Source organism: Carcharodon carcharias, chromosome 3 (assembly GCF_017639515.1).
Source record: "Carcharodon carcharias isolate sCarCar2 chromosome 3, sCarCar2.pri, whole genome shotgun sequence".
Taxonomy (NCBI): Eukaryota; Metazoa; Chordata; class Chondrichthyes; order Lamniformes; family Lamnidae; genus Carcharodon; species Carcharodon carcharias.
The window spans coordinates 46,932,012-46,957,815 of NC_054469.1; the positions used below are offsets into that span (position 1 = coordinate 46,932,012).

A 25,804-nucleotide genomic window follows, 5' to 3' on the forward strand; every position below is an offset into this window, starting at 1 on the left:
GTTTTGGGTGTGGGCCTTTTGTTAAGTTCTGATGAAAGATTCATAACCGAGAACATATTTTCTGTTCTCTCCACAACTCCCAACCAATTTATTGAGTATTTCCTAATTTTTTTTGTCTGTTTCAGATTTGCAGTATGTTGTGTTTTTGGCATTGTCAAGAAGTTAAATATTAAGATATTAAAACCAAATTAAAAAGGTATAGATACTTAAGGAATAGATGGTTTAAAAATAAATGGGCACATTTTTTCATATGACAAACCCAACAAAGGACATTAACTATAGTGGTTCAGAAGAGGAAAAATGTTAGTTTCAAAAACTGGAGAAAGGGTGAAGTCAATTGTGAGTAAAGATGCAAAACCTGCTATAGATTTAAGACGTACCAGTAAAATTGCTCATTGATCCTAAAGTTCAAGAAGCCAAGTAAAAATTAAACTGGATGCTGCCTCAAAGCTGAGACAAGAGAAAAGATCACTGAAATTGTTTAAAAATGATTCTAATACAGCATAATTTTATACAATTAAAGCCGAAAAAGCACTCCTGACTGGTAAAGTGCACATCGTGAAGTGAAATATTGAATCTCTTCTAAGTTTATGGATAGCACAAGAGTGGCCGTTCTGAAAATAAGTGATGAAACAGCATTGCTGCTAAATATGTAAAGAATTTCCCAAAATCTTCATTGGTAAACTGAAGAATTTGCAAGCGAATCCCTACAACCTATAACACAAAAGATATTAAAATTTCATTCTCATGCAAAAAAAATTTTGAAGAACTGGAAGCAATTAATTAAAAATTATAATTAAAAATGGAGGTAGTTGTACTACTTGGCTATTCAGTTACATTTAAGGAAAGCCAGTGATAACATTTGAAGGTGTCAATGAAGTGAATGACCATCTAATCTGCTATTTTGCTGTAGCTGGTTGAAGGGGATGGATGTTGGCTGGAAGTCCAAGAGACCTCATGTTCTTGAAATAGCACCATAAATGAAAAAGGCAGCTGTCACTGAAGAAGTGGTCAAAGAGTCTAATGGAACAAATCTCATTACAAGAATGTTAAACCTAATGGCCCAGATTTTCTGGTCAGCGGCGAACGAATGCTGCCAGCCATTCATGACACTTGCAGTTGCCCACAGAGTTTTTATGGGATTTTGTGCTGAAACGTGTTGTTAGTGCCCTCTCCAGGGAATCTAGGACCTGTGTAAACAGGGTAAGCAGCATTATATCTCCTTAACTAATCAGATCGATGAATTATTAATCAGCTGCACAGTGTCTGAGCCAGGAAATCTAAGTTCCAACAATTAATATCTGAAGGAATAAGACTTCATAATTGTAAAAGTTAAATTTCAGTGCCAGAGAGGTTGCTTGGAAAAAATTAAGATTTATCACTACATGAAAAATTTACTTGCATTGGAATGGACTCTCTTTTGGGATGTTTCATGGGCATCTTCCGCCTAAGTACAGCAAATTCATGTTCTTTCAGTGCTGATTCTGTTGCTGAGAAATTGGTGTAGCAAAGCTTCTGGAGCAACAAAGCAACTCAGGCAGCAACTTCCTGATTTCCATGGTTAACTGAGTAAGTGCGTTCACGAAAAGTTGCTGTCCAATTTACTCAACAATAGTGAGCATCGATAGCCTTATTGTATTTTTACTGTAAAATCCACACCAACATGATCAATGTAAATAATTCCAAAGTTGGTGGAAATGAGAAGTAGCTTGAGGTTGGAAGAAAAAGCCCAACAGAATGGATTCCACTAGGGAACAGCAGGCACTTTGCAACTCTGAAAAATTATAAAGTGAACTAAATGATTTAAAAAATGATACCAACTAATGTGTTACTGGTGTATAGTTTTCAAACTAGGGTGTTTGAGTATTCAGTTATTATAAACTAATTTTTTGAAGACAAAAAGATAGTAACATTCATGGCAATGTTATGCAATAATAAACCTTTGTACAGCAGCTCACTCCCCTGCAGCCTCAATGAATGAGAAGGAAAGGAGCAGCAAGTCATGACAAGGTCCCAAGTTTCCTCAGTTACACAGAATGCTGACTTTCACATTTTTATGTGATTCTTCCTTGTCACTGAGTCAATCTCCTGGAATTCCCTACCCACCACCAATGTGAGGAGTGCCATCATCAAAAGGTCTTGGTAAAGGCCCTACCTCCTCAAGGCAATTAGAGATGGGCAACAAAGGCAGCATTGCCAGTGTCACCCAATTTCTGAGGATAAATAAAAAATATATTTAACTCTCAGAGGAAGCCAGGTCTGAAGTTAAAGCTGTTATTTATTTATTTGAATCAATAAGTCAGTATTATAATAGAATAAAAACACTAAAACATTTAAGCCTATAAAAGGAATGAATTCTTGCTCGTGTGTTGGAATCCAGCTCCACACACACAACAGATGGGATCATAAAAGGATGATGATCCTTACTGAGTTTTGTAAGGATGCACTACATGGCTAGCGCTCCCTCACTGTGTCCTATGTGATTGATCAAAAACATTTAACTATGAATCTGGAAAAGCTAATTAACTTCAATGTGGGGAATAGGAAGTAACATTTTTGTTGAATTTGGCAGTCTGCAGTTGCTTCTAATCTGGTTAAAATGAAGAGATAAATGTATGTTGGAGGAGCAGTGGTTTTTTGGCACATCCCAATCATAGCAGCAATGTGCATGTGTCAATGTTGGTGACTTCACAGTGAACAGAGCCAGATAGAAAGGAGACGTCAGAAGCAAACGGAAAAGAGAAGGAAATTAAAAGGCTGGTAGAAAAATAATTCATTCATTGTATGAAATAAGCTGTTTTTCATTTTAAGAACAAAAACAATGGGATACACATGGGGAGGCTGTAGCCCAGTTTTGGGTATGCATGTTTATTCATGGGACATAGTCAATAAATTGGTTATATTTACTTGGATACTGCAATTCTCATTTGGTAGATATCAACATTTTTAATGATGCAATATACAACGTTTTGAAAATCTGGAAAATGTGATTTTAAATGAGAAGTGAGATGTGACTTGTTTATTTCTCAGTTTGATTTTTCAATTGAACAGATAAAAGATATTTTTACACACCTTGGAAAGTGGTCATCTGTAAACTATTGACCTAACTACGAACTCGCTCAGCAGTAAAGTGGGGGGTGGGGCGGGGGTTGGAGGTGGGCGGTTGAGTGGGTCCAACCTAGCTTGTAATTAAAATATGTCAACATTGCCCAATCCCTGGGAACGGGTTCTGAAGAGGATGACTTTTGTTAGCTACTTTTCTTTAGGATGTGATAGCCCATATGGCAGTGATGGAAGAATTCTTTTCATGTTACTTTAGCAACATCGATTTGGTGTAGCAATCACTGTGAAAGTAAACTGCTAATGAATAGCAACACTGCAACAGTAATATTGTGCTGTTACTCCCAAATTATACACCATCTTTTTTAATTAGGTGAGCAGTGGCCTACATTGCAGTGCATGTCAGAAATTAACATCTTAAATTGGTGCCAGCTTGAGGGGTCTGTTAATAGAAATTCATTGACAAGGAAGAAGCTGAATTTCATTACATTTGTGAATCAAATTTAAAACAAAATGAAAAAGCCTGGCAAAAGAAAGGTTAGCATTTCAGATAAAGACTCATCATCAGAATAATTTCTGATGACCGATCTTTACTCAAATGGTTAACCTATTTTTGCTCTTTTGAAATGTATTTCTATTTCTGTATTTCTAGCATTTTTGGGGTTTTTATATAGATTTTCAGCATTTGCAAATTTCTTTTCTGTTTAACTCATGACTTTAAAAAAAACCTTTAACCAATTTAATGCTTAAATATGAACTTGAATCTTCTGTAAATTCACGTGCATTCCTTTGCAAAATGCACCATGCAGGTACTTTGTGACCCCAAGGTCATATCAAAAGAAAAATTGGGTATAGTCTTGCACTGAGGACCATCTGGAACTACTAAAGATCAGCCGGCCTATAAAGGGTCAAGCTCCAGGAAGCCCCATCAATGTCCTTAGAAAGTTCCCTAAGAGATCATAATATTATTAATCTAAAGTCTGTGTTTTCGTCCCCAGTGCCAAATATTATTTGACATATAGCCACCCAACCCAACAATTTACAAAATCTAATATCCTCGGTTAAGTTCAGCTTCTTTCTCTTTACCCACAGGAGATTTATCCATTAATATTATTGTTTAAATAAAGTACTTCAGTTTGAAAAACATAGACACCTAATTGTTGGGCATGACAGAAAAACAGCAGTACACACAGCCATAAAATCTTACAACTGCCTTAAAGGTCTCAAAGCCCCTTATAATCTGCCGAGCTGCTTGCCACAAGATCTTTCCTTGAATAGTGAAAATGGACATATGAGTATATTTCATTCAGCCCTTATCACTTCCTTGCAAAGAGGGTGGGCTTGTTGTGGATGTTCACTGCTCCATGTCTGTCCACATCTGATGTGCAGTTGGCCAACAGAAGGCATGCTAAGGTTGCAGAAGTCTTGGAGGTCCACGTTTCCTATTGGGATTAAGCCTCTTACTAAGCCATGCCACCTATGAAAACTGGCAAAGTGCACTCACATCACATCACATCATTGTGCACTCACATCATTGGCAGCTGGGTTCTTACTTGAATCCCTAAACTGATGATATGGGTATTATTCTTGCTCTGCTATGATGCTGGATCACTAGAGAATGTGTTCGAAGTTAATTTTATTGAAGAGTGTGAAGCTCTGCAGTGATTTTCTTTTTATTCATTCATGTGATTCGGACTAGTCCAACATTTATTGCCTATCCCCAATTGCCTTTGAGAAGGTGGTGGTGAGTTGCTTTCTTGAACCGCTGCAGTCCAGGTGTTGCAGAAACACCCACAGTATTGTTAGGAAGACAGTGAAGCAACAGTGATATGGTTCCAAGTCAGGATGGTGCGTGGCTTGTGGTGGGGTGTGGGGGGGGTAGTGGAGGGTGGTTCTTGAAGATGATGGTCTTCCCATGCATCTGCTGCCCTTGTCCTTGGTGAGTTGCTGCAGTGCATCTTGTAGATGGTACATGCTGCTGCCACTGTGCGTCGGTGGTGGAGGGAGTGAATGTTGAAGGTGGCTGATCAGGTGCCAATCAAGCAGACTGCTCTGTCCTGGATGGTGTTGAGCTCCTTGAGTGTAGTTGGAGCTGCACTCATCCAGGCAAGTGGAAAATATTCCATCCCACTACTGACTTGTGCCTTGTAGATGGAGGACAGGCTTTGGGGAGTTAGGAGATGAATTACTCCATACAGAATTTGCAGCCTCTGACCTCCTCTTATAGCCACAGTATTTATATGGCCATTTTATTTAGGTGGTTACTGAGGGGAAGATTAGGCTTCTCTATTTTTTAATGTAATAACACATTAATCAGACAATGTGATGTTTGGGTGGACAACCGACATTTGATGACATGTCTGATTTTGACAGTATTTTGGATTCCTTTTTCATATGGAGTAATTTAATTAGCCATCTCAATAAAATTTTTTGATTAGCAGTTCAAATAATTTAGATTGTCAAATAATAGGTAAATGTGGAAATGGAATTGAAAAGAAGGTATTTAAAATCCTTTTCCTTTAGATTACCTGCAGTGGTCCTGATAAGAATAGAATTTTTTTTAATATAATTGCACAGCCAGAAGTTATAAAGGTAATAATAGTTTGACTGGCAGATGCAAGGGAATCCTTTTTGGACCAAAGGTGCTTGAAGCATTGATAAATTATCCTTTAGAGAACAGTAGAATATTGCATTTGCATGCCCTTTCAGGATTGACATTGATACTAAAGGTGTTATTTTTAACTACTAGAAGATCTTCCATGACCCAACTCATGAGTAGACTGGGGACTGGAGTAGGATTGTCATGATTAACTGCTAATAAGCCCTGTCCCTATGGGAGGTGGTCTAAATGGGTGACTCCAGGTGATTGCAGCAGCTTATAAATTCTTGAGATTAATTGGGTGGTTATTGTAACCGCTTGAAAATTCTGGCCCCAAAAACACATGTTGGAAGATTGTTTTTCATCCATAACATAGTTTGTAACCTCTGCAATGTGAAGGACATATATTAGACACAAGATTGCTCCCGTATTGTGTTAATTCCAACATTTACTACTTAGGTTTCCTTAAATAAACGTCCCTGGATTTCACCCCATCTTCACATATCCGCTCCAAAGATGGAAAATTTGATCTGTCTCAGTTTCTGACTTCTGCTTGGCTGGCGACTGTACCAGTCCATATTGTCGATGGTAGGTGCACTATGCTGGATAGGAAAAGCCCTCCAGTGCCCTCACTACGTTGGCAATTCTTGTTTTCTTCCATGTGATGGAAGTTGTCTAGCACCGTGAAGTATTCCTGTCTGGCCAAGCAGCAGAGAAATCCTCGCTCAGATGATAGCCGTGTTCAATATATATGTTGAAGTTGGAATTTGAACCTGGACCCTCCAAATTGGAGTGTAAAGTTCTGCTGTCAAGTTACCCTCAACATTATTTAAAAAAAAAATCAAATTTATTAAAAATATTAAGCTCTTGTCACTCTTGTCACTTACGTGTGTGGAGAGGCCCCTCCTTGTCACAAGATGACTTGATGTTCATGAATTTTACAGAATTCAGGCAAAACACCGTGAAATTCGGGAGCGGCAGGCCCGGGAACGAGACTATGCAGATCCACAAGATTTGAATAGAACCTATGGATCTGATGATGACCCAACATATGCTGGCATGAGTTGGTACGAATCTTCTTTAGACAGCAGGCACAACCTGATTTTAAATGCTAGACCACAGAGTGCAAGAGAAGAAACACAATCAACAGAAGCGGTGTATGCTCAAGTGAATAAATCAAGGAATGGAAAAATTGCAACTGCGGAAAGGTAATCTGATGTATTTTACGCTTGCAATCTGCTCAGAAAGCATTTTCGCAGCATGTGCTTGCCTTCTGAAAGGCTCACCATCTACACAAAGTGCTATCAGAAGATTGGTCCAGAGTTTAAAACCCACCATATTGCATGGAATGTCTGAACTGGTTGCAAATTTCCATGGTCTTTTTTTCATTGCTTCACTAATATTTCTGCACATATTAAAGCTGCAGCATATTTAACAGTCACATAATAGAGAAAGTTGGAAAACAGTATCTTTAGCAATGTGTATCTCAACATCTAATCTTCAGCTTGTTGAATATTATGGTTTGGTGTTGCAGTTTTTTTTGTTTCCCATTTTATCCAATCCACCCTCGTAAGGATTGGCTTATTCCTTTGATAGGATTCCAAGTGGCCCATGTGAAATATCTTTGTATAGGTATTGACAGTGTCACAAAATGATTTGGCTTTGGAGGAGGTTGGCACAGGGGGAGGAGATGGTATATCAGCCAAAGTCTTTCAGCAGTTGTGCGGGGGTAACAAAATGCAGTTAGTTGCTTTTGCTGCATGCGCAAATATATTTTGATTACCTCACGACAGCACTTAGAGTGTAAAACTGCATTGAACATCAGGGAGTCGGAAGCATATATTTAGCCTATATAGACGCAGTTGCAAACAGCCACTGAACACCAGGAAAGTGAGAGTACAAAACTCATTCCAGCAAGAAGAGACGGTTCTGTTTTACATAGATTATACTACATAATATTGCGCAAGGGTAGGAGGAATTTTGTCTCTGCACTTGCCCATCTGAAGTGCTCAGGTTTATTCATATTTAGATTATTTTCAAAATCCAAAGTACTATAGATACCCTTAATCAAGTATGTGTTCACCCCTGCAAAATATCTTTGCTTATTTTTGTGGAATCTGGGATTTGATTACCTAGATTCCACTGTGAAAAATTAATATTTGAATATTGGTTGGATAGCAGTGATAGAATTCTTAAGTGGAATACAAAGTCAAATTCCAGCCTGAATCCCGTGTCCAATTCTGATCACTGGGAAACCAGTGAGATATTCAAGTACTGGAGTCAACGTAGAGAAGAGCCACCAAGCTGATCCCAAGACAATCACAGGAGTCAGAAGGGTTAATACAGAATGCTACTTAAGACTTAAACTGAGAGTAAGACAAGAGAACCTATCGGCTCAAAGTAGAAAAAAGGTATATTTTGCATCAATATCAAGAAGTTGTTCACATAGAGCAATCAGCAATATGGAAAAGTATTGGAGAGAAAAATCTCTAGAATTATTTAAGAAAGCATTAGATGCCACAAGTGGGATGTATAAGATGTCTCAGGATGGTTGAAATCAGGTGGGCCGAATGGCTTATCACCTGCATAAAAATCTTGTGACGTCTTAACCATAAAAAATGCAGATCTCACATGCTACAATACTACCTGAGCCATTAACTCATTTCACTTACTGTTCCGTGTTCTGCATAATAGTATAATGTATGTTAATCATGAAAAAGCTTATTTAAAAGGAGGAGGCAAAAAACCCATCAGGCCTTTTATATTTGACACCAACTATTGGTGGTTATTGTTATGTGCACAAATAAGCTCACCAATCATCCTCATTCACTCACTTTTCTGGAACCACTTCATACAATTCAGGGTTGCGGGAAGCTGGAGCCTATCCCGACAGGCAATGGTGCTAGGCGGGGTACACCCAGTACGTGACTCCAGTCCATCACAGGACACACACTCACACGCGCGTGCACACATAGATGCACACACTGGGGGACAATTTACCACAGCCAATCCACCTAACCAGCACAGCTTTGGACAATGGGAGGAAACTGGTGCACCCGATGTAAACCCACACAGATATGGGGAGAATGTGCAAACTCCACACCAACCAATCATACATTTACAGTAATTATATGTAATTTATTAATACTGTAATGGGTGATCAAGGATTGTTTTATAATTAGGTAGTGTCATATTACTCCCTAGAAATTATAGCCAACTTCACTTAAATTTGTGCTTGATTGTATATGGATGGATTTATGACACCTTTTTAAATTGAAGTTTAAGCATCATAATTTGTTGATGTGATACATGGAATAAAAGGGACAGTAGCAACATGGATACAAAATTGGCTGAGTAATAGGAAACAGCGAGTAATGGTTAATGGATATTTTTCGGGCTGGAGGAAGGTTTGTAGTGGAGTTCCCCAGGAGTCGGTATTGGGACCCTTGCTTTTTCTGATATATTAATGATCTAGATCTTGGTGTGCAGGGGACAATTTCAAAGTTTGCAATAATAAGAAACTTGGAAGCATTGTCAACTTCCAGGAGGACAGTGTAGAGCTTCAAAAGGGCATAGACAAGTTGGCGGAGTGAGCAGATGGGATGAAGTTCAATGCAGAGAAGTGTGAGGTGATTCATTTTGGTAGGAAGAACGTGGAGAGACAATATTAAATAAGGGGTATAATTCTTGTGGGTGCAAAAGCAGAGGGACCTGTGTGTATTTGTGCATAGATCATTGAAGGTGGCAGGACAGGTGGAGAGAGCCCAGTACCCTGGGCTTTATTTGCAGGGGCATAGAGTGGAAGAGCAAGGACGTTAAGCTGAGCTAAAAAAGACACTAGTTAGACCTCAGCTGGAGTATTGTGTACAGTTCTGGGTGCCACGTTATAGGAAGGATGTGAGACATTGGAGAGAGTGCAGAAGAGCTTTACAAAAATTGTTCCAGGGATGAGAAACTTCAGTTATGAAGATAGATTGGAGAGGTTGGGACTGTTCTCCTTGGAGAGGAGAAGGCTAAGAGGAGATTTGATAGAGGTGTTCAAAACCATGAGGGGGCTGGTTAGAGTAGTTAGGGAGAAACTGTTCCCACTCATAAAAGGATCGAAAACAAGAGGTCACGGATTTAAAGTGATTTGCAAAAGAAGCAAATGTGATGTGAGAAAAAAAATTTTCACACGGCGAGTGGTTCGAGTCTGCAGTTCACTGCCTGGAAGCATGATGGAGGCAGGTTCAATCGAGGCATTCAAGATGGCGGTAGATGACTGAATAGAAACAACGTGCCGGGGTATGGGAAAAAGGCAAGAGAATGGCACTAATCACAATGTTCATTTAGAGAGCTGTAGACATGATGGGCCAAATGGCTGCCTCCTGCGCTGTAACAACTCTGTGATATATTGTACTCATTAGAAATGAACTTTTTAATTTAGCAGTTACATTTTCTCTTTCCTGACCCTCTCTTGTAGATGTATGTGTATCTATGTATTTAGAAAATATATGAGGTGGTTCTACTGTTAGAGCAATTAGTTTGCAATGCTGATGACTCTTCCATTTTAGAAAAGGAAAACAACCTTTGAAGTGTTGTAGCTTTTGTCTGTGATTAGAGAGGAAGAATGCACAGGAGATGGTAACAAGGAAGTCCACTTCCTATCCAAGGTCATGAGACAGGATGTAGGTGTGGACCCACCCAGGAATAGTGGGCTATAATTATTATTCATGTCAGCATTTTTGTAAACAGACTCAATCTTTGCTCTCCTTTGCTGCAGTAAAGCTAATCACAAAACTGACATTTTTCTCATATAGGCCATTAATATTGTGGTGTTTTCAATTTGTAACTCACATATTGTTACTCTATTGCTTTAGTACAAAGATCACAAATGTAGCAAGATGATCTGACATGATATAGTGAATTTTATCTGAATGATGAGAAGCCTTTTCATGAATGTTGCCTCAGCCAATTGTTGTAAAACTGAGGCAAGTGTAAAACTAAAGTTCAAGAAAGTCCCTGATGTTTGGCTGCTCTGACTATATACTATTAATGTCCATCATCAGCTAACAGGGAGACTTCACCAAATTTGCAGGAGCATAAGTATTGCTGTACTGCAATATCTGCTGTAACATGAACATGAGTTTACTGCTTATAGCCATGTATTGATATGAAATGTCTTCAGAGTACCTTTTCTTTTAACTGTCATAGCCACTTTGAACAGCAAGAGAATCAACTCACTTTCTTGAATGGCTGACACACTTTTTATCCCTTACTTTTCCTTCTAGCCTCCCAGTAATTAACTCACCAGGTACAAGTCTATGTCAGATGAACTATTTAGTGACCTCTGTAACCTCTGCTTTCGAAATTGGATTGGCACTTAATTGAAGTGCTGCCATTGTATTTGAAAACAACAGTTTTTTAAATTAATGAAAAATGTACCAGAACTATAAATTGGAGGCATCAGAGGTGGCGGAAACAAAATAAGTGAATTGAGGGGTCCAAGTATTTTGTTACTGAATTTGTGCAGCTGCCCAGATAATTGAAAGTTGTCTTTTCTTGTTCTAAATATTCCTATGTCACCAGTTTGCAATATTAGCCTATTAAAAATAAGTACTTCTTAATGTTTGTAATGGAAGTGCCTGCATTTCTCATCAATTAAGCTTTTAAACCTCATTTGACTCCTATTTCAAATTGCACAGACCTTTCTTGAGAAACAAAGCTACTGTTCCATATCTTCTTGTCTTGCTTATCATAGTTTTTCAATGTTTGCACCAAAAAAAGCTATTAAGTGACCCCAAACATTTGAGAAATAGTTGCCTGATTTTGAATTGCATTGTTATTTTCCCAAATTTAAAAATTTAGATACAAGTTCAAACCATTCAGAATGAGCTGATATTGTGTGACATTTCCGTGCCTTGGGCCCGTGTTGCACAGTAGTATACCTCCAAAATGTGCCTTTGTAAACAGCACTAACAGTTGGATTAGTTCCAATGTCATTTTCCTTTCATGCCCCATCTGTTTTTTGGTAGAAGTCAGCTCTGATAAAGCCAGAGCTTTCTTTCCATTAAAAGGTCATTTCGAACCCTTCGCTTGAAAATGACATTTGTGATAATAGCTCAGTAGTGAAGTTCCATGGGGCTTTAAAAAGTGTTAAAAGTGCACAGCATTCCTGTGTCAGGCTTATTCTGTGTACATTATGTGTTTGGCTGGAGAACGGAATGCAAAGCATTTTAATTTAAAACTGTTGTGCAACAGGCACATTTTCTGGAAATGTGTTTTTTTTTCAGGCATGGCAAAGCAGTCTTAGACAGTTGAGGAAGACAAAGGGAATCTAACGCATGTCACACTTAACCTTAATAACTCATGCAAAAAGAATTGGACTGTGTTCTCCAGATGAGGTGTTTAATGTACTTCAGCCTATTCTATTGAACAAAGGGACATATAGCTTGGAAAACTCAGCAAATAACTATGGTGAAATAATACAGTTTATTTTATGAAGGTATAATGCTTTTCAAACAGTTTTTTTTTCAATTTTGTGTATAATTTAGTTGTAGGGGAGTGTTGATGTTACCAGCATACTCTCTGGTTGCAAGGTGGAGAATTCAGGTAACTATGAACTCTTTCACAGCTTCTGGTACATACTCAAAATCATATTGCACTCCCAGTCACTGTTTGTTCTGTGGATAGACTTTGTAATGCTGTCTGTGTATCTACATCATGCTGTGTAGTACACCTTCAAAAGCATTGCACAGGAGGGAACACAGGCAGATTTCCAGTACACTTAACTCATAACTTTTACTGAGGCAGGTATCACTGAAAACCTATTATAAATCCTGTTGGATGCCCACAACAATCCAACGAACAAATGGAACTGACAAAATTGAGATATTGTTAGTCCATTATGATCCAAGGCTTTCAGAATCAAAGAAGGTTTTTCATTTTTCATCAATATGCATTTAACTTAATATTTTATCAAATTCAGTTAGCCTTCTTGCCACCTTCTGAGCCATAATTCATTATAAATGCACAAAATATTGACATTTGGTATTTTGCTTTCTTCAGATGTACTCATCCATTTCACTTGTTAACAGTCCCTAGCACTTGTAGGACAGTGCAGGCAAATCCTGATAATATGATTTGGACATAAGTTGATTCTAGAAATTGAACCTTTTTATCATAATTGTTAATTTTCCTGTTGTTCACCTTGTCCTAGTCGATTACAGATCCTGATGTGATATTTTAGGCTAAATGGTACAGCGAATTTCAGCTAAAGATTCTATCCTTGGGCGTTGGAGACAAGCTCACAAATGGGTTTTCAAGGTTGAGAGCTCAGAGATGGCTGCTAGATTTGTATTTAAATTAGCAGTGTCAAAGAACAGACACAAATTCACACCAAATACAATAATGCTTCACAACAATATCACATTGCTTTTTTGCCACACTGTTTGCAATTCAGACATGTTCCATGTGACAGGCGCAATTGAGCCAGAAAAATAATGAAATTCACTGTCATGAGATCTTGGTGCTTTGGGCGTATAGATTAGAATATGGAGGTGGTTGCCCTGAACCCTGAAAGTAATGAGCATTGTTAATTGTTAAACGTGCACTCTTGCCTTAGAAGAAATGGACCTTGGAGATGCAGAATTGCTTTCTCGCATTGTAAATGAAAGCATGATCACCATCTGGTCTTAAGATGTGTATTCTGGAAAATGCATAGCCAAAGCTTTTATTGCACTGTAATGTCTGTGGTTTCCCATTTCCCAAATTAAAGATTTATTTTGCTTGCTAGATGGGCACAAAAGTGCACATGCATCTGGCAGTGTTTGAGCTGGCCCTGGCTACAACATTAAATAGGAAATGACAGGCCTTTTAAGATGGTAATACTGTATTAAGCTGTAATGCAATATACAATAAAACAGTGTTTCCACAATGGGGCCAGTACAAATCGAGGAACAAAGCTTTTAATGACATCAGTGAAAGACCGTTGTGCTTCTCTGTTTAAAAAAAAATTGCATTAGTGATACAACCAGTGGTCTGCAATTATTGACAAACACTAATGGCGAAATGATACCATTGGCTCTCAGGCTTTTGAAAGGATTTTATATTCTGACCCTTTTCCCTCTTTGTGGCTGCTGGTGAAATATATAGTTGATTTTTTTTCTGATTCAGAAAATTAAATGAAGAGACAAAGCCTGCAGTGCTGAGAGGAGATAAGATGCATCAGGTCGTGGTTTAGTTGATGCTAAAGTTTTTTTTTCTCTTGAATTTGGCATCAAAATGCTCACCTGGCAAGGGTGAAATGCATAATGATTCCAATTTCAATCATGAATTGTGAAAATTAGCTTGGAAAAACCAATAATATTATAGAACCTGATTTATTTTTCTCTAAATTAAAATGGGGGAAAAGCAATGTATAAATATAAAATGAAACCATGATCACGTGATGGCCTTTAAGTAAAACAGCCAAACTTGTGTTGTATATAAAGTGTATCTTAAATAGGTTTGATGTGAAACTGAGATCTCCAGATTTACAGACATTTTCTACAGTTATGGGACAATGGTGACTTCAAAAAATGCTTCTCTGATTTTTATTGTTTGTGCAAACATTTTAACATCTGCCACCACTTTTATAAGCAAAATTAGATGCTAAATATGTTGATCTTTATGCTTAAAATTATCTAAAATTGTTGCTTAAAGTTTTGTTGGCATTACTGCTGTAGCTCAATGCCAATTGCCACTGCTTAATTGTACTGCTTGATTGCTATGAATATAAAATTCATTGTTTAGTTTATGTAATTTCTGTTCATTTTGATATAATTCCTATTAAACTTTCCTGGATAGGAAAATGAGCTAATGCTTCATGCAGGAAATATAATGTGAAGCAGCAGCCGACCCTTTATACAAGTATTCCGACATTAAGAAAGTTTAACGTTTCAGTTGCTATGTGTTTGGAATATCATAACGTCATCCAATCCTGCTGTTTTATTTGACATATAAACTGTTACAATCCCCACAGAGACCAATAGCTTTTTATTTAAGAAAAGAAATTCGAACTTCCAGTTGATGGCTGAAAAGATTTCACTTTTAAGACTTTTGCTGTAACAAAACAAATGAAAAAGCACCATTGACTAAACAATATTTCTGTAGGCAACTTATAGGATTTTCTCCTTTTATTTTTAACACAACCAAGAAACCCATTTCACAGGTATACGTTACGCTGTCCCTTAAATAGTCAATTGATTTTCCCAGACCAGTCCAAAGTGATTGTTAGCCCTTGAGGGCTTAATTCTGTTCCTTTTAATGCCTCTTTCACAGCAAGGCTTTTTCCTGGAGGTTCTCCCTCTAGCTCAAGCTAGGCAAATTTTCCAGCCTTGTTTTAAGGACACTCAAATTTAGTCTTGTCAATCCAAGCCACATTCCTGCACAGTGAGGCATAGGGACTTTCGGCTTCTAGCTGCTCCCTCTCTCCAGGATCTCAGCAGACTGCCTATGCCCATGAGCTTTAGGGATATCTTAGTAACCCTTCCCTTCTCAAAGTCCATTTCCATTGGCCATGTGAATCGCATGGGATTTGCATCCAGGTTCAAATGCTGTATAGCTATCTTGTGATCCCAACTATTTTTTCCTATCTTAAAAGTAAATGGACAGTTTAAATCGTAACTGCTTACAATCTGACTTTGGAGACTAACAGTCTAACCACTATAAAAACAGATGCTGCTGCTATTGTCTCCAAGAATGAGCACTTTACACCTTTCCAACAAAACAACCTGGGCCTCCCTTTAATCTTTAACAGCCAAATTTCCCATGTCTATTTTTAAGTTGACTTCAGAGCAGGTCACATGACCCCCCCCTTTATGTTAAATCAACGACTCAGTCTCAAAGCATAATAGTTTTATAAAACTCACATTTATAACAAAAGATATAGCTAATGACTGGTTTGTTCACTCTGTCAAACTCTATAGAGTGTTTTTATTTTCCTAGTTTTACCATTCTTGCTCCCCAGTCAATGACCTTTCTGGTCTCCAGTTGAGACACTCAGGCTTCCTTCAATGCATGGGACATTCATCAGAACTTTCAGAAAAACTGGTCGTGGTATATAAATGGCGGCTGATCTGACACTGCCATTTAGTATCAGTACAGAAATTGAAAGTTATGTCCATTGTTGATCGATCTTCCTCACTGACAATGCGAAGGCTAAGTTGTTTCTACAGTTGTGATGAAAATAAGATGCTTATAAAACTCACATTTATAACAAAAGATATAGCTAATGACTGGTTTGTTCACTGTCAAACTCCAGAGTGTTTTTATTTTCCTAGTTTTTATCATTCTTGCTCCCCAGTCAATGACCCTTCTGTTATAAGATACAGCTGTAATTATGTAACTGTTGTACGGTATAACTGTCCCTTATGTGGTTGTTAAATTATTGTTTAATAGGCCTGACGATGTTTTGCCACGTTTAATAATTGGAGAGAGACCCTTTTAAGGCAGAGGATAGATCTGGTAGCAGAAAGAAATTACTAATTAGGGTTTTGGCTTTAATTCTCAGACATGTTCCCAAAACCTTGCCCAGATTTCAATGCTAGGGTAGAAATTCTGAAAGATATGAGGAATTTGAGTTTCACTCATGAGAGTGCTTTAAGGTTGAGAGTTGGCGTGTCTAGGGAAAAATCTTTTTAAAAAAAGTCAAAAAATATATATGTTAGTGGGATAACATTTTTTTAAACAAAAGGACTCAGAATATGTTACAGCAGGATTATCTCCTCAGGTATTAAAATGAGACAAAGCATTCTGGGTAAAGGAGATGAAAGTATTGGATTTGTTTATTTTTAGCATGTTCTCAGAGTGTGACTTTAATTCCAAAAGGGACAAGACCACTCCCTGAAACAAATCATCCCTTGTTTGCTTGTCAACTGTACAGTTTTGTGCAAGATGATCCACAACTCTTGAATTTGCTGCCAGTTTCTTCACATAAGCAGCCCTGATCTGTTTGCAATGTCATGTAATGTGTTGAAAGATACTACAGGGTGGATTGACTGAGATCAGCTTTCCTTATCTAGCTTCAGCAGTTTTTGATGGAAGAATAGAATGCAAATGCAATAAAGCATTAGACGTTTCAGATTATACACACATTTATATTCGGTTTCAAATCAGATTAGCCCATTGCAATAAACAGTCTCAAACTTTCAGGCATTTTGCTTTCACTGATTGTCTTTGATTTTCCTCCAAATCCTAAATGGCAGCTCATCATCATCATATATTCATGTAGTTGTGATATCACATTAAAAAATCTTGTTCCTATTCTCTGCTGTTTCCAGCCATTTCTTTCCTCCATATCCATTTTGTACAATTTCCATATTGAAAATGTGGGGATGTAGTCAGCCCAACTTGACTGGCTTGTTTTCAATCAACTGGAAACTGATAGAGGTTCAAATGTTCCCTCTTTTCCAATTCTCTGGATTATCAATGTCAGATTGTCTCCAGGTCTTCATTTATTTTCTTTTTCTATCTTCCCTGTCCATCTACCATTTAATATTAGAACACACCCCTCTGGCATTTCCTGATTGAAATCAATGAGAGCACAGACAGGATAATAAAACAGTTTATGGCCCACCCTTTGTGTTTCAACACTGAATGCAGTGACTATCTGTGATGAACTAGGTCACAAAACCACGTCTTTGTGGTGAGTATTTATTGATGGAACCATTTTGGTTGAAAAGAAGGCTATTTAATCCTTGCAAGTGTCATTACTGCGGTAGAACTTTCAGAGAAGGATTTTCAAGCTGTCACAATCAGGTTGTTAGGTCAACCAATATTTCCATTGCTATAATAGAACAGCCCAAGAAAAACCTCAAATGAGTCTAATTAGTAAATTTATCAATTACTCTAATTACTAAATACATCCATTCATTTTCTAGAACAAGTTAGACGATCTATAAATAATTTATGTTTGTACATATAATCTACTTAAGTTGCATATTGAGAAAACAGCATACTCCAATCAATGCAATACTGACCTCTTAACCCCCAATCGAAAAGAGAAATTAACCCATTTTCCTGCAAACCATGTCAAAAACAGTTCTTCTGTTTATACTGCATTTGAGGGGCATTCCTGAGATTCTTTACAATAAAAATGATCCAGAATCTTCCTTCGATGTTTAAAAAGTAACCATTGAGTGAATAATTGACCACTGCCATCATCATGGTAGTCCTTGGTTGAATGAAAGCTTTCACCGTTCTTCTGAGAAAGGATGCTTAGTAGATTGCTCAGTAGACTTTAGTACTGTATTCAAAAATAAGCTCATCAAAATGTTGGGTACTTTGCATTGAAAAATAGCGGCATCATGCATTATAAAAGAGCATGCAAACAGGTTGCTTTCACCCTTTTTTCCAAAATGTACTTAACCAACAAAACTGGTTTTGTTTAAACTGGTAAAGATTTAATTATCCGCGTGTACTGTTTGTGATATGCCAACAGCGATTAATAATTTAAAAATACTTTAATTAAACTTCCCAGATTACAAATACACCTCACCGGCTGCATGGTGATTGCAGATTTTTTTTTCGTTTTGTCAGCTGTACCAATTACTTTTGAAGCAGTAGTTTTACATGGAGGCAGATGCCTGTGTACTTAGATATGCAATGAGTTGAAGGATATGTGGTCTAACTAGAACAGACCCTCTTTCAAATTGGTGCCTAATCTGCAGATTGAGCCATCTGGCACTATGTGGAAACAAAGGCCTACAGGAAACAAATTTGCTGTCAGTACTTAAGAGTTTAAAAACTTGTATTCTCAAAGATATAATGTCCTCAGTGAGACGTATTGGTTTTTCTCTCAGCTGTTGAGGTGGTACAACATGACCTCAACATCTGTCAGGTCATGTGGCTCCTTTTGCAAGTTGTTTTGAAACCCCAGTAACTAGTGTTTTGTTTAGCCATCAAAGAATCCTTTATTTATTGGGTAGGGTTCGCATTTAGATGATCAGCTAGTATAGAAATCACACAAGTCCTTTAGGTTCATGTACATGTTAAATTTGTTCAAGAACACTTTCGCCAATTCAGGTTTCTTAGCAAAGGCCTGTATTCTACATACATGTCATGTCACCTTCAAACAGCAGAGATGCCAAGGTCAAGACGTTACCAACTGTGGAGTTTTTTTTTAATCTTATGTTTGAAGTCTGCCCATCCTATAAATTCCTGTTCATAATGTATTTGTTGGCACTTAAGAATTGATTAAGTATGTGTTTCACATGAGTCCTTTGAGTTCTAAGGATGAGCAGTAAAAATATATTATCCTGGACTGTGCTCAGAATCAAAGGGTGAGGGGTTTAGTTCATGTAAATGCATTCAGTTTTCAGGGCAGGAAGGAAAATAAAACTGTGGAAGTTGCCAGCAGTCAGGATTTATTTTCAAACACTTATCATCTCATCAATTCCCTGGCGCATTTATATTTGACTCAGGATGTTGTCTCTTTAAAGAACTTGATTAACTTTGCAATATGATCCTTGCAAACTTTTGAAGGAAAAGGTGGGAGAGGAGTAAGGTGCACCACAAAAGCCACATTGCTAATAAGCTGTCGATGAATTCGGCTTCTCTTTCATTTGATAGTTTTTAGTTCTGTCGTAAGCAGACATTTTATTCATTTTCAGTTTTTGAAATGCAACAGCTGCTTTTATTTTGAGAAAATTGAAATTCTGTTTCACTTTAACACAATTACAGTGTTAATTTCTGCTCATTCAAAATTATTTCTATACCACAGAACCGTTGACATTCATCATACACAAGGAGGCCAATCAGCCCATCTTGTCTCTGCTGGCCTTTATGCTAGAGCTGTTCCAAACTAATCTCATTAGCCTGCTCTTCTTCCCCTCCCCACCCCAACAGCCCTCTGCCTTCACCTGCTTCATATATGTATCCAACTCTCTCCTTAAATCTGTAATTGCCTTTACCTCAACCCATGCCTTATGACAAAGTATTTCATGCTCCAAAAACTTTCGTCATGAAATTTCTTGTAATCCGAAATTGATGATTAGCAACCTCGCCAATCAGAGGCAATAGTCTTTCTTCATTTTAAGAACCTCTCTTAAATTTTATCTTTCTCTCCAAGTAGAAATAGTTCTACTTCCAGTGTCACCTCAGATCTCATAGAATCATAGAATGATACAGCACAAAAGGAGGCTTTTAGGCCAATGATGCCTGTGCTGTCTATTCAACTAGGACAATTCCCCTGCCCTTGCTAAATAGTTCTGCAAATTTGTTCCCTCCATGTATTTATCCAACTCCCTTCTGAAATTTATTATTGAATCTGTTTCCACCAGCCTTTCTGTCAGTGTATTCCCAATCATAACCACTCGCATTAAATAGTTACTCTTATTTGTTATCCTAATTTACCAATTACCTTAGAACTGTCTTCTGGTTGCTGACCCTATCCTATGGATTGTCGTCCATGGAATCATCCTGGTGACTTTATGCTATGTGTTGTGTATGGCTTGCTATAATGGGGTATGCTAAAATATGCACAGTATTCTGCATGCTAGCCAATGTTTTGTACAAATTTATCATTGCTTTAGTTTTTAGTATAGGCTCTTATTTCTGAAACTCAAAATGCTTCTGGCCTCTCCTATTCCTTGATTTTCTTCCAAAACATTTTGGCTCAAACTAATCGATTAAATAACCATCTCTCACCAGTTTGCCTAATGAACTAATTATTTGGCCAGGAAAAAACTTCAGTAAAAACAAAGGGTTACTTCTGGTCATGTACTTAAGGTTATTGCAGAATCTTGCATTAATGGCAAAGACTTGCATATTATACATGATGGGCAATTGAGTAAATCACGTGACTGTTTTGAAATAGAAAGCTACTCACAGCATAATCTATTGGCCAAAATTAGTAAATTTCCTGGATACTGGTATTTTATTTCTTAGCACCAAAATTGTCCGTTAACCAAAAATGTTTCTTGTGACTTGTTAAGTAACCACGCAGAGTCTGGGAAAGCTAAATAAAGCAGGCCTGTGCATTGATTACAGGGTTCACTATCCAGAAGCTTAATATCATGCCTAAAATGATCTCACGATTCACATATCTGACAAACAGCCCAAAGCCTTTTTACATTGTTACAATCCAATTTACAATAATGGGAAAGTTTGTCCTGTTTCTGGAATTCCCTTCAACTTGTTGAACCTTTTTTCTCAGTTGGACGTACAATAAATATAGAATTATTAGAATTAACTGCAACATAGGCAACAGTACAGGTAGGTAAGGTGGTTAAAAAGGCATGTGGGATATTTGTCTTTATTAGCTGAGGCTAAGAGCAGGGAGATTATGTTGGAGCTGTATAAAATGCTAGTTAGGCCACAGCTGGTGTACTGTATGCAGTTCTGGTCGCCACACTATAGGAAGGATGTGATAACACTGGAGAGGGTGCAGAAGAGATTTACCAGGACATTGTCTGGGCTGGAGCGATTTAGCTATGAAGAGAGACTGGATAGGCGAGGGTTGTTTTCCTTAGAGCAGAGAAGGCTGAGGTGGCACCTGATAGAGGTATACAGAATTGTGAGGGGCATAGATAGGGTAGATAGGAAGAAACTTTTCCTCTTACCAGAGGAATAAATAACTGGGGGCATAGATTTAAAGTAAGGGGCAGGAGGCTTAGGGGGGATTTGAGGAAAGATTTTTTCACCCAGAGGGTGATTGGAATCTGGAACACACTGCCTCAGGAGGTGATAGATGCAGGAATCCTCACAACATTTAAGAAGTATTTAGATAAGCACTTGAAACGCCATAGCATACAGGACTATAGGCCAAGTGCTGAAAAATGGGATTAGAACAGATAGGTGCTTGTTGGCCAGCATAGACACGATGGGCTGAAGAGCCTGTTTCTGTGTTGTGTAACTCTGTGACTAAAAGCCCAATTCCAGGTTGCCGAATAAATTATTGTTTCAGGCCTTGCATGTGATAATCCTGGTACACTTGCTTACATTGCTGCCATTTAGCAAACTTCTTAAAACAGCCAGCTTACTAGGTAAACATTGAAGACCTCTGAGGATAATGTATCCCTCATGCTTTTGAAGAGCAAACTTTCTGGCCCGTTTCCTGCTGCAGAGGATTGACACTGCAATGGTGCTGTGAATTTGGCTCTCTCAAGATGAGATAGAATTAGATTAGGTGGCTTAGTGTTGACATGTATATTGATCTGAGTTCAGAGTGGTTTCCTGTTTCTGCCAGTGGTTAGATTGTTGTGTACAATAACAAAACGTTCTGGTTTATGTGAAATTTGGGACCTGGAGCATCAATTATATCAGGGAGACTGTGTCATAAGGAGATAGCGTTATACGGCTCTATATTCCTGCAGACCTTTTAGAACAGCTAACATAAAATTATGTGCTTTGCTGTACTTAGAAACCTGAGGTGCTACATTTTCCAAATCGTAAGCAACTTTATTTCTGCAGTCAGTATTTTCATCTCTACCCACATTTAACGCTTGCTTACGGGTTTTGAGTGTGATCAAACAATAATGTATTCTGAAATGGTGATTGGAAAAGCCATGTTTTCCCTTTTCTCACCACCCCCTCAGTAATATAGCTCCCTGTCACTGGTATTTAGGTTGGAGTAAAAATTTCCAGTATGGCGCACATGTTAAATAAGGCACTAGAAACATTGATTCAGATTCAGCAGTTGGTAGATGTCCTTACACATGAGAACAATCCATAGCCAGGAAAAGCCTGGTAAAGAGTGAGAGATGAGGGGATGCTAAATACTGTTAAGAAGAAAGAGCAAGCTTGTATTTGTATAGTGCCTCACTAATTCTGCACAGCATCTCAATGTGCTTTACAACCAGTGAATTACTTTTGCCATGCACTCACTGTTATGTAGGCAAGCACTGTTGTGAAATGAAAAGCAAAAGGACAAAGAGCAGTCTAGAGTAAAAATATTTAACTGGAGAAGGACCAATTTCAGTGGGGTGAGAGCAGATCTGGCCCAGGTAAGTCAGCATCAAAGATTGGTAGGCAAAACTGTAACCAAACAAAGGACTGACTTTAAAGAGAATAAAAGCAAAATACTGCAGATGCTGGAAATCTGAAACAAAAACAAAAATAGCTGGAAAAACTCAGCAGGCCTGACAGCATCTGCGGAGAGGAAGACAGAGTTAATGTTTTGAGTCGGTATGGACTCTTCATCGAACTTTAAAGGGAAGATGGTTTGGGTACAGTTGAGGTACACAGGTAAAAAGGTAGGGCAAGCAAAGCCAGAGTTCCCTGGATGGTAAAAGAGATAGAGAGTAAGATGAGGCAGTATGCCAGATGTTGAGTTGAAAATACAAGTGAGAACCAGGCTGAATATAGGAAGTGCAGAGAGGGACTGAAATAAGAAATAAGAGAGGCAAAGCGGAATATGAAAAGAGACAGGCAACTAACATAAAATAAAATCCAGAAGTCTATCAGCATTGAAATAGGAAAAGGTTAGTGAGAGGAGAGATGGAACCAATAAGGGACCGAAAAAGGAATCATGGAGGCAGAGGGCATGGCTGAGGTATTAAATGAGTACGTTGCATCTGAGTTCACCAAGGAAGAAGATGCTGCAGAAATCATAGTGAAAGAAGAGGTAGTTGAGACACTGGATGGGCTCAGCATTGATAAAAAAGGAGTTAATAGAAAGACTGGCTGTACTTAAATTTGGTAAGTTAGCAGGGCCAGATGGAATACATCTGAGGATGCTGAGGGAAGTAAGGGTGGAAATTGCAATTATCCCCTTCCTCCTGAGATATAGGGATCATGGGAGAGACTGGAAATTAGCAAACGTTAACTTTTTTTCGGTAAAGGGTGTGATGATAAATCCAGCAACGACTGGCAAGTCAGTTCAATCTCAGTGGTGCGGACACTTTTAGAAATGATGCTCCAGGGCAAAATTAACCGTCACTTGGAAAGCCAGCAAGAATTGGTTAAGAGCAAATCCAGTGACCCAGGGTAATGCTCTGGGGACCTGGGTTCGATTCCTGCCACGGCAGATGGTGAAATTTGAATTCAATAAAAATCTGAATTTAAAGCCACGAGACCATCGTCGATTGTAAAAAAAACCCATCTGGTTCACTAATGCCCTTTAGGGAAGGAAATCTGCCGTCTTCACCTGGTCTGGCCTACACGTGACTCCTGATCCACAGTACGGTAGTTGGCATTTAAATGCCCTCTGAATTGGCCTAGCAAGCCACTCAGTTGTATCAAACTGCTAAAAAGTGAATAAAAAGGAATGAAACCAGACGGACCACCCGGCATTGACCTAGACACTGGAAATGACAATGACAAACCCAGCGCCAGTAGACTTTGCAAAGTCCTCTTTACTGATCTCTGGGGGCTTGTGCCAAAATTGAGAGCACATTCTCACAGACTAGTCAAGCAACAGCCTGTCATTTAAGTGTGCAGACTTCATTTAAAAACTAGCGGGATGAGCATGCAAATTTCATTTAAAAACAAGCAGGGTGAGTATGCAGACTTCATTTAAAAACGAGCAGTATGAGCATGCAGATTTCATTTTAAACAAAGAGCGGGGAGACTTCATTTAAAAAGAGCGGGCAGCGCAGCTGATTAGCGAGTTGGACTGGTGAGTATTTCTAGCTTATAAATTAAAATCAGGATCTATAGTTTGTGTTTAGGTCTCTGGTCTTTATTTTCTCTTACTTAAAAACAGCTTGTTAAGTATAAGATCTACACTGGTGTAACAAAATTAATTACAATAAAGTGTAAAGAGCAGGGATACTAAAGTAATTAATTAAATATGATAGTGATGGCAGGGCGAATATTGTGTTGCTGCTGCAGCATCTGGGAGCTATTGGGTACTAAGGTGATCCAGAGAGAACACCTCTATAGTAAGTGTTTGCAGCTCGATGTGAGTTGAAGAGCTGGAGTCTGAGTTGTAGGGAGGGGGGAAAGTTACCTGGACTCTCTGCTCCAGGAGGTGGTCATACCCCTCAGATTAGGTCATTCAAATTTGGTCTGTGATCAGGGACAGCTGGGTTTGACTGTAAGTGAGGCAGGTATGGGGGCCCAGGGGTAGCGTTCGAGAAGCCTCAGCCCCTGCAGTTTTCCAACTGTTACAAGGTTCTTGCAAGCTGTGTGGACAAGAGCAGGGACTGCAGGGAGGATGAGTAAACTGACCACAGCAGCATAGTAGAGGGGAAGAAATAGGAACATGATTGTGGTAGGGTATAGTATGATTATGGGGATAGATACTGTTCTCTACAGCCATGAGCATGAGTCCCGAAAGCTGTGTTGCCTGCCCGGAGCCAGGATTAAGGACATCTGCTCAGGGCTGGAAAGGAACTGGACCGGGAGGGGAGGGATCCAGTTATTGTCGTCCACATTGGTACCAATGACATTGATAGGACTAGAAAGGAGGTCCTGCTAGAAGAAAATTTGTACAGCTAGGAGCTAAATTAAAAAGCAGAACCTCCAAGGTAATAATCTCAGGATTACTATCTGAGCCACAGGCAAACTGGCATCGGGTAAATAAAGCCAAGGCATTAAATGTGTGGCTCAAAGATTGATCTAGGAGGAATGGGATTCAGCTCATGGGGCACTGGCACTAGTGCTGGGGTAGAAGGGAGCTTTTCCTGTGGGATGGGCTTCATTTGAGCCATGCTTAGACCAGTGCCCTGGCGAATCGAACAACTAGGGCTGTAGAGAGGGCTTTAAACTAAATAAAGCGGGGGGGGGGGAGGATTCTGGAGAGGGGATACCTAGGCTTACAAAGTAAAAGGATATGACAGCATTGCAGGGCAGCTATTTAGGCAATGTTACCCAGAGTGTGACAGGAAAGGACAGAGTGTGCAAACATAGAAAAACAGTAGCAAATAGAGTCAAAGGGGGAAAAAATGGTAAAAAGGCAAAATTAATGGCTCTTTACTTAAATGCACATAGTATTTGGAACAAAATAAATGAATTAGTGGCACAAACAGAGGTTAATGTGTATGATCTTATAGCCATTACCGAGACATGGTTACAAGGAGATCAAAGCTGGGAACTAAATATTCATGTGTATGTGACTTTTCAAAAGAACAGGCAGGAAGGAAAGGGTGGTGGGGTATCTTTGTTAGTATGAGATGGAATAAGTATGATAGCAAGAAATGATCTTGGATCATAAGATGTAGAATCCATACGGGTGGAGGTAAG

At 38.6% G+C, this 25,804-nt stretch overlaps 1 protein-coding gene across 5 annotated transcripts in view; it reads left to right on the forward strand.

Annotated features, from left to right (window-relative positions):
* The window catches only part of pard3aa (par-3 family cell polarity regulator alpha, a), a 799,897-nt gene that overhangs the window by 712,832 nt on the left and 61,261 nt on the right, over positions 1 to 25,804 (forward strand). For 4 of the 5 annotated variants that reach the window (XM_041183914.1, XM_041183910.1, XM_041183911.1 and 1 more), the window contains one exon: positions 6,604 to 6,867. The exons of the other annotated variant lie outside the window; for it this stretch is intronic. In XM_041183914.1, the coding sequence (XP_041039848.1) occupies positions 6,604 to 6,867 (264 nt within the window). The remainder of the gene's footprint in view (positions 1 to 6,603; positions 6,868 to 25,804) is intronic. 5 annotated transcript variants of the gene reach the window in all.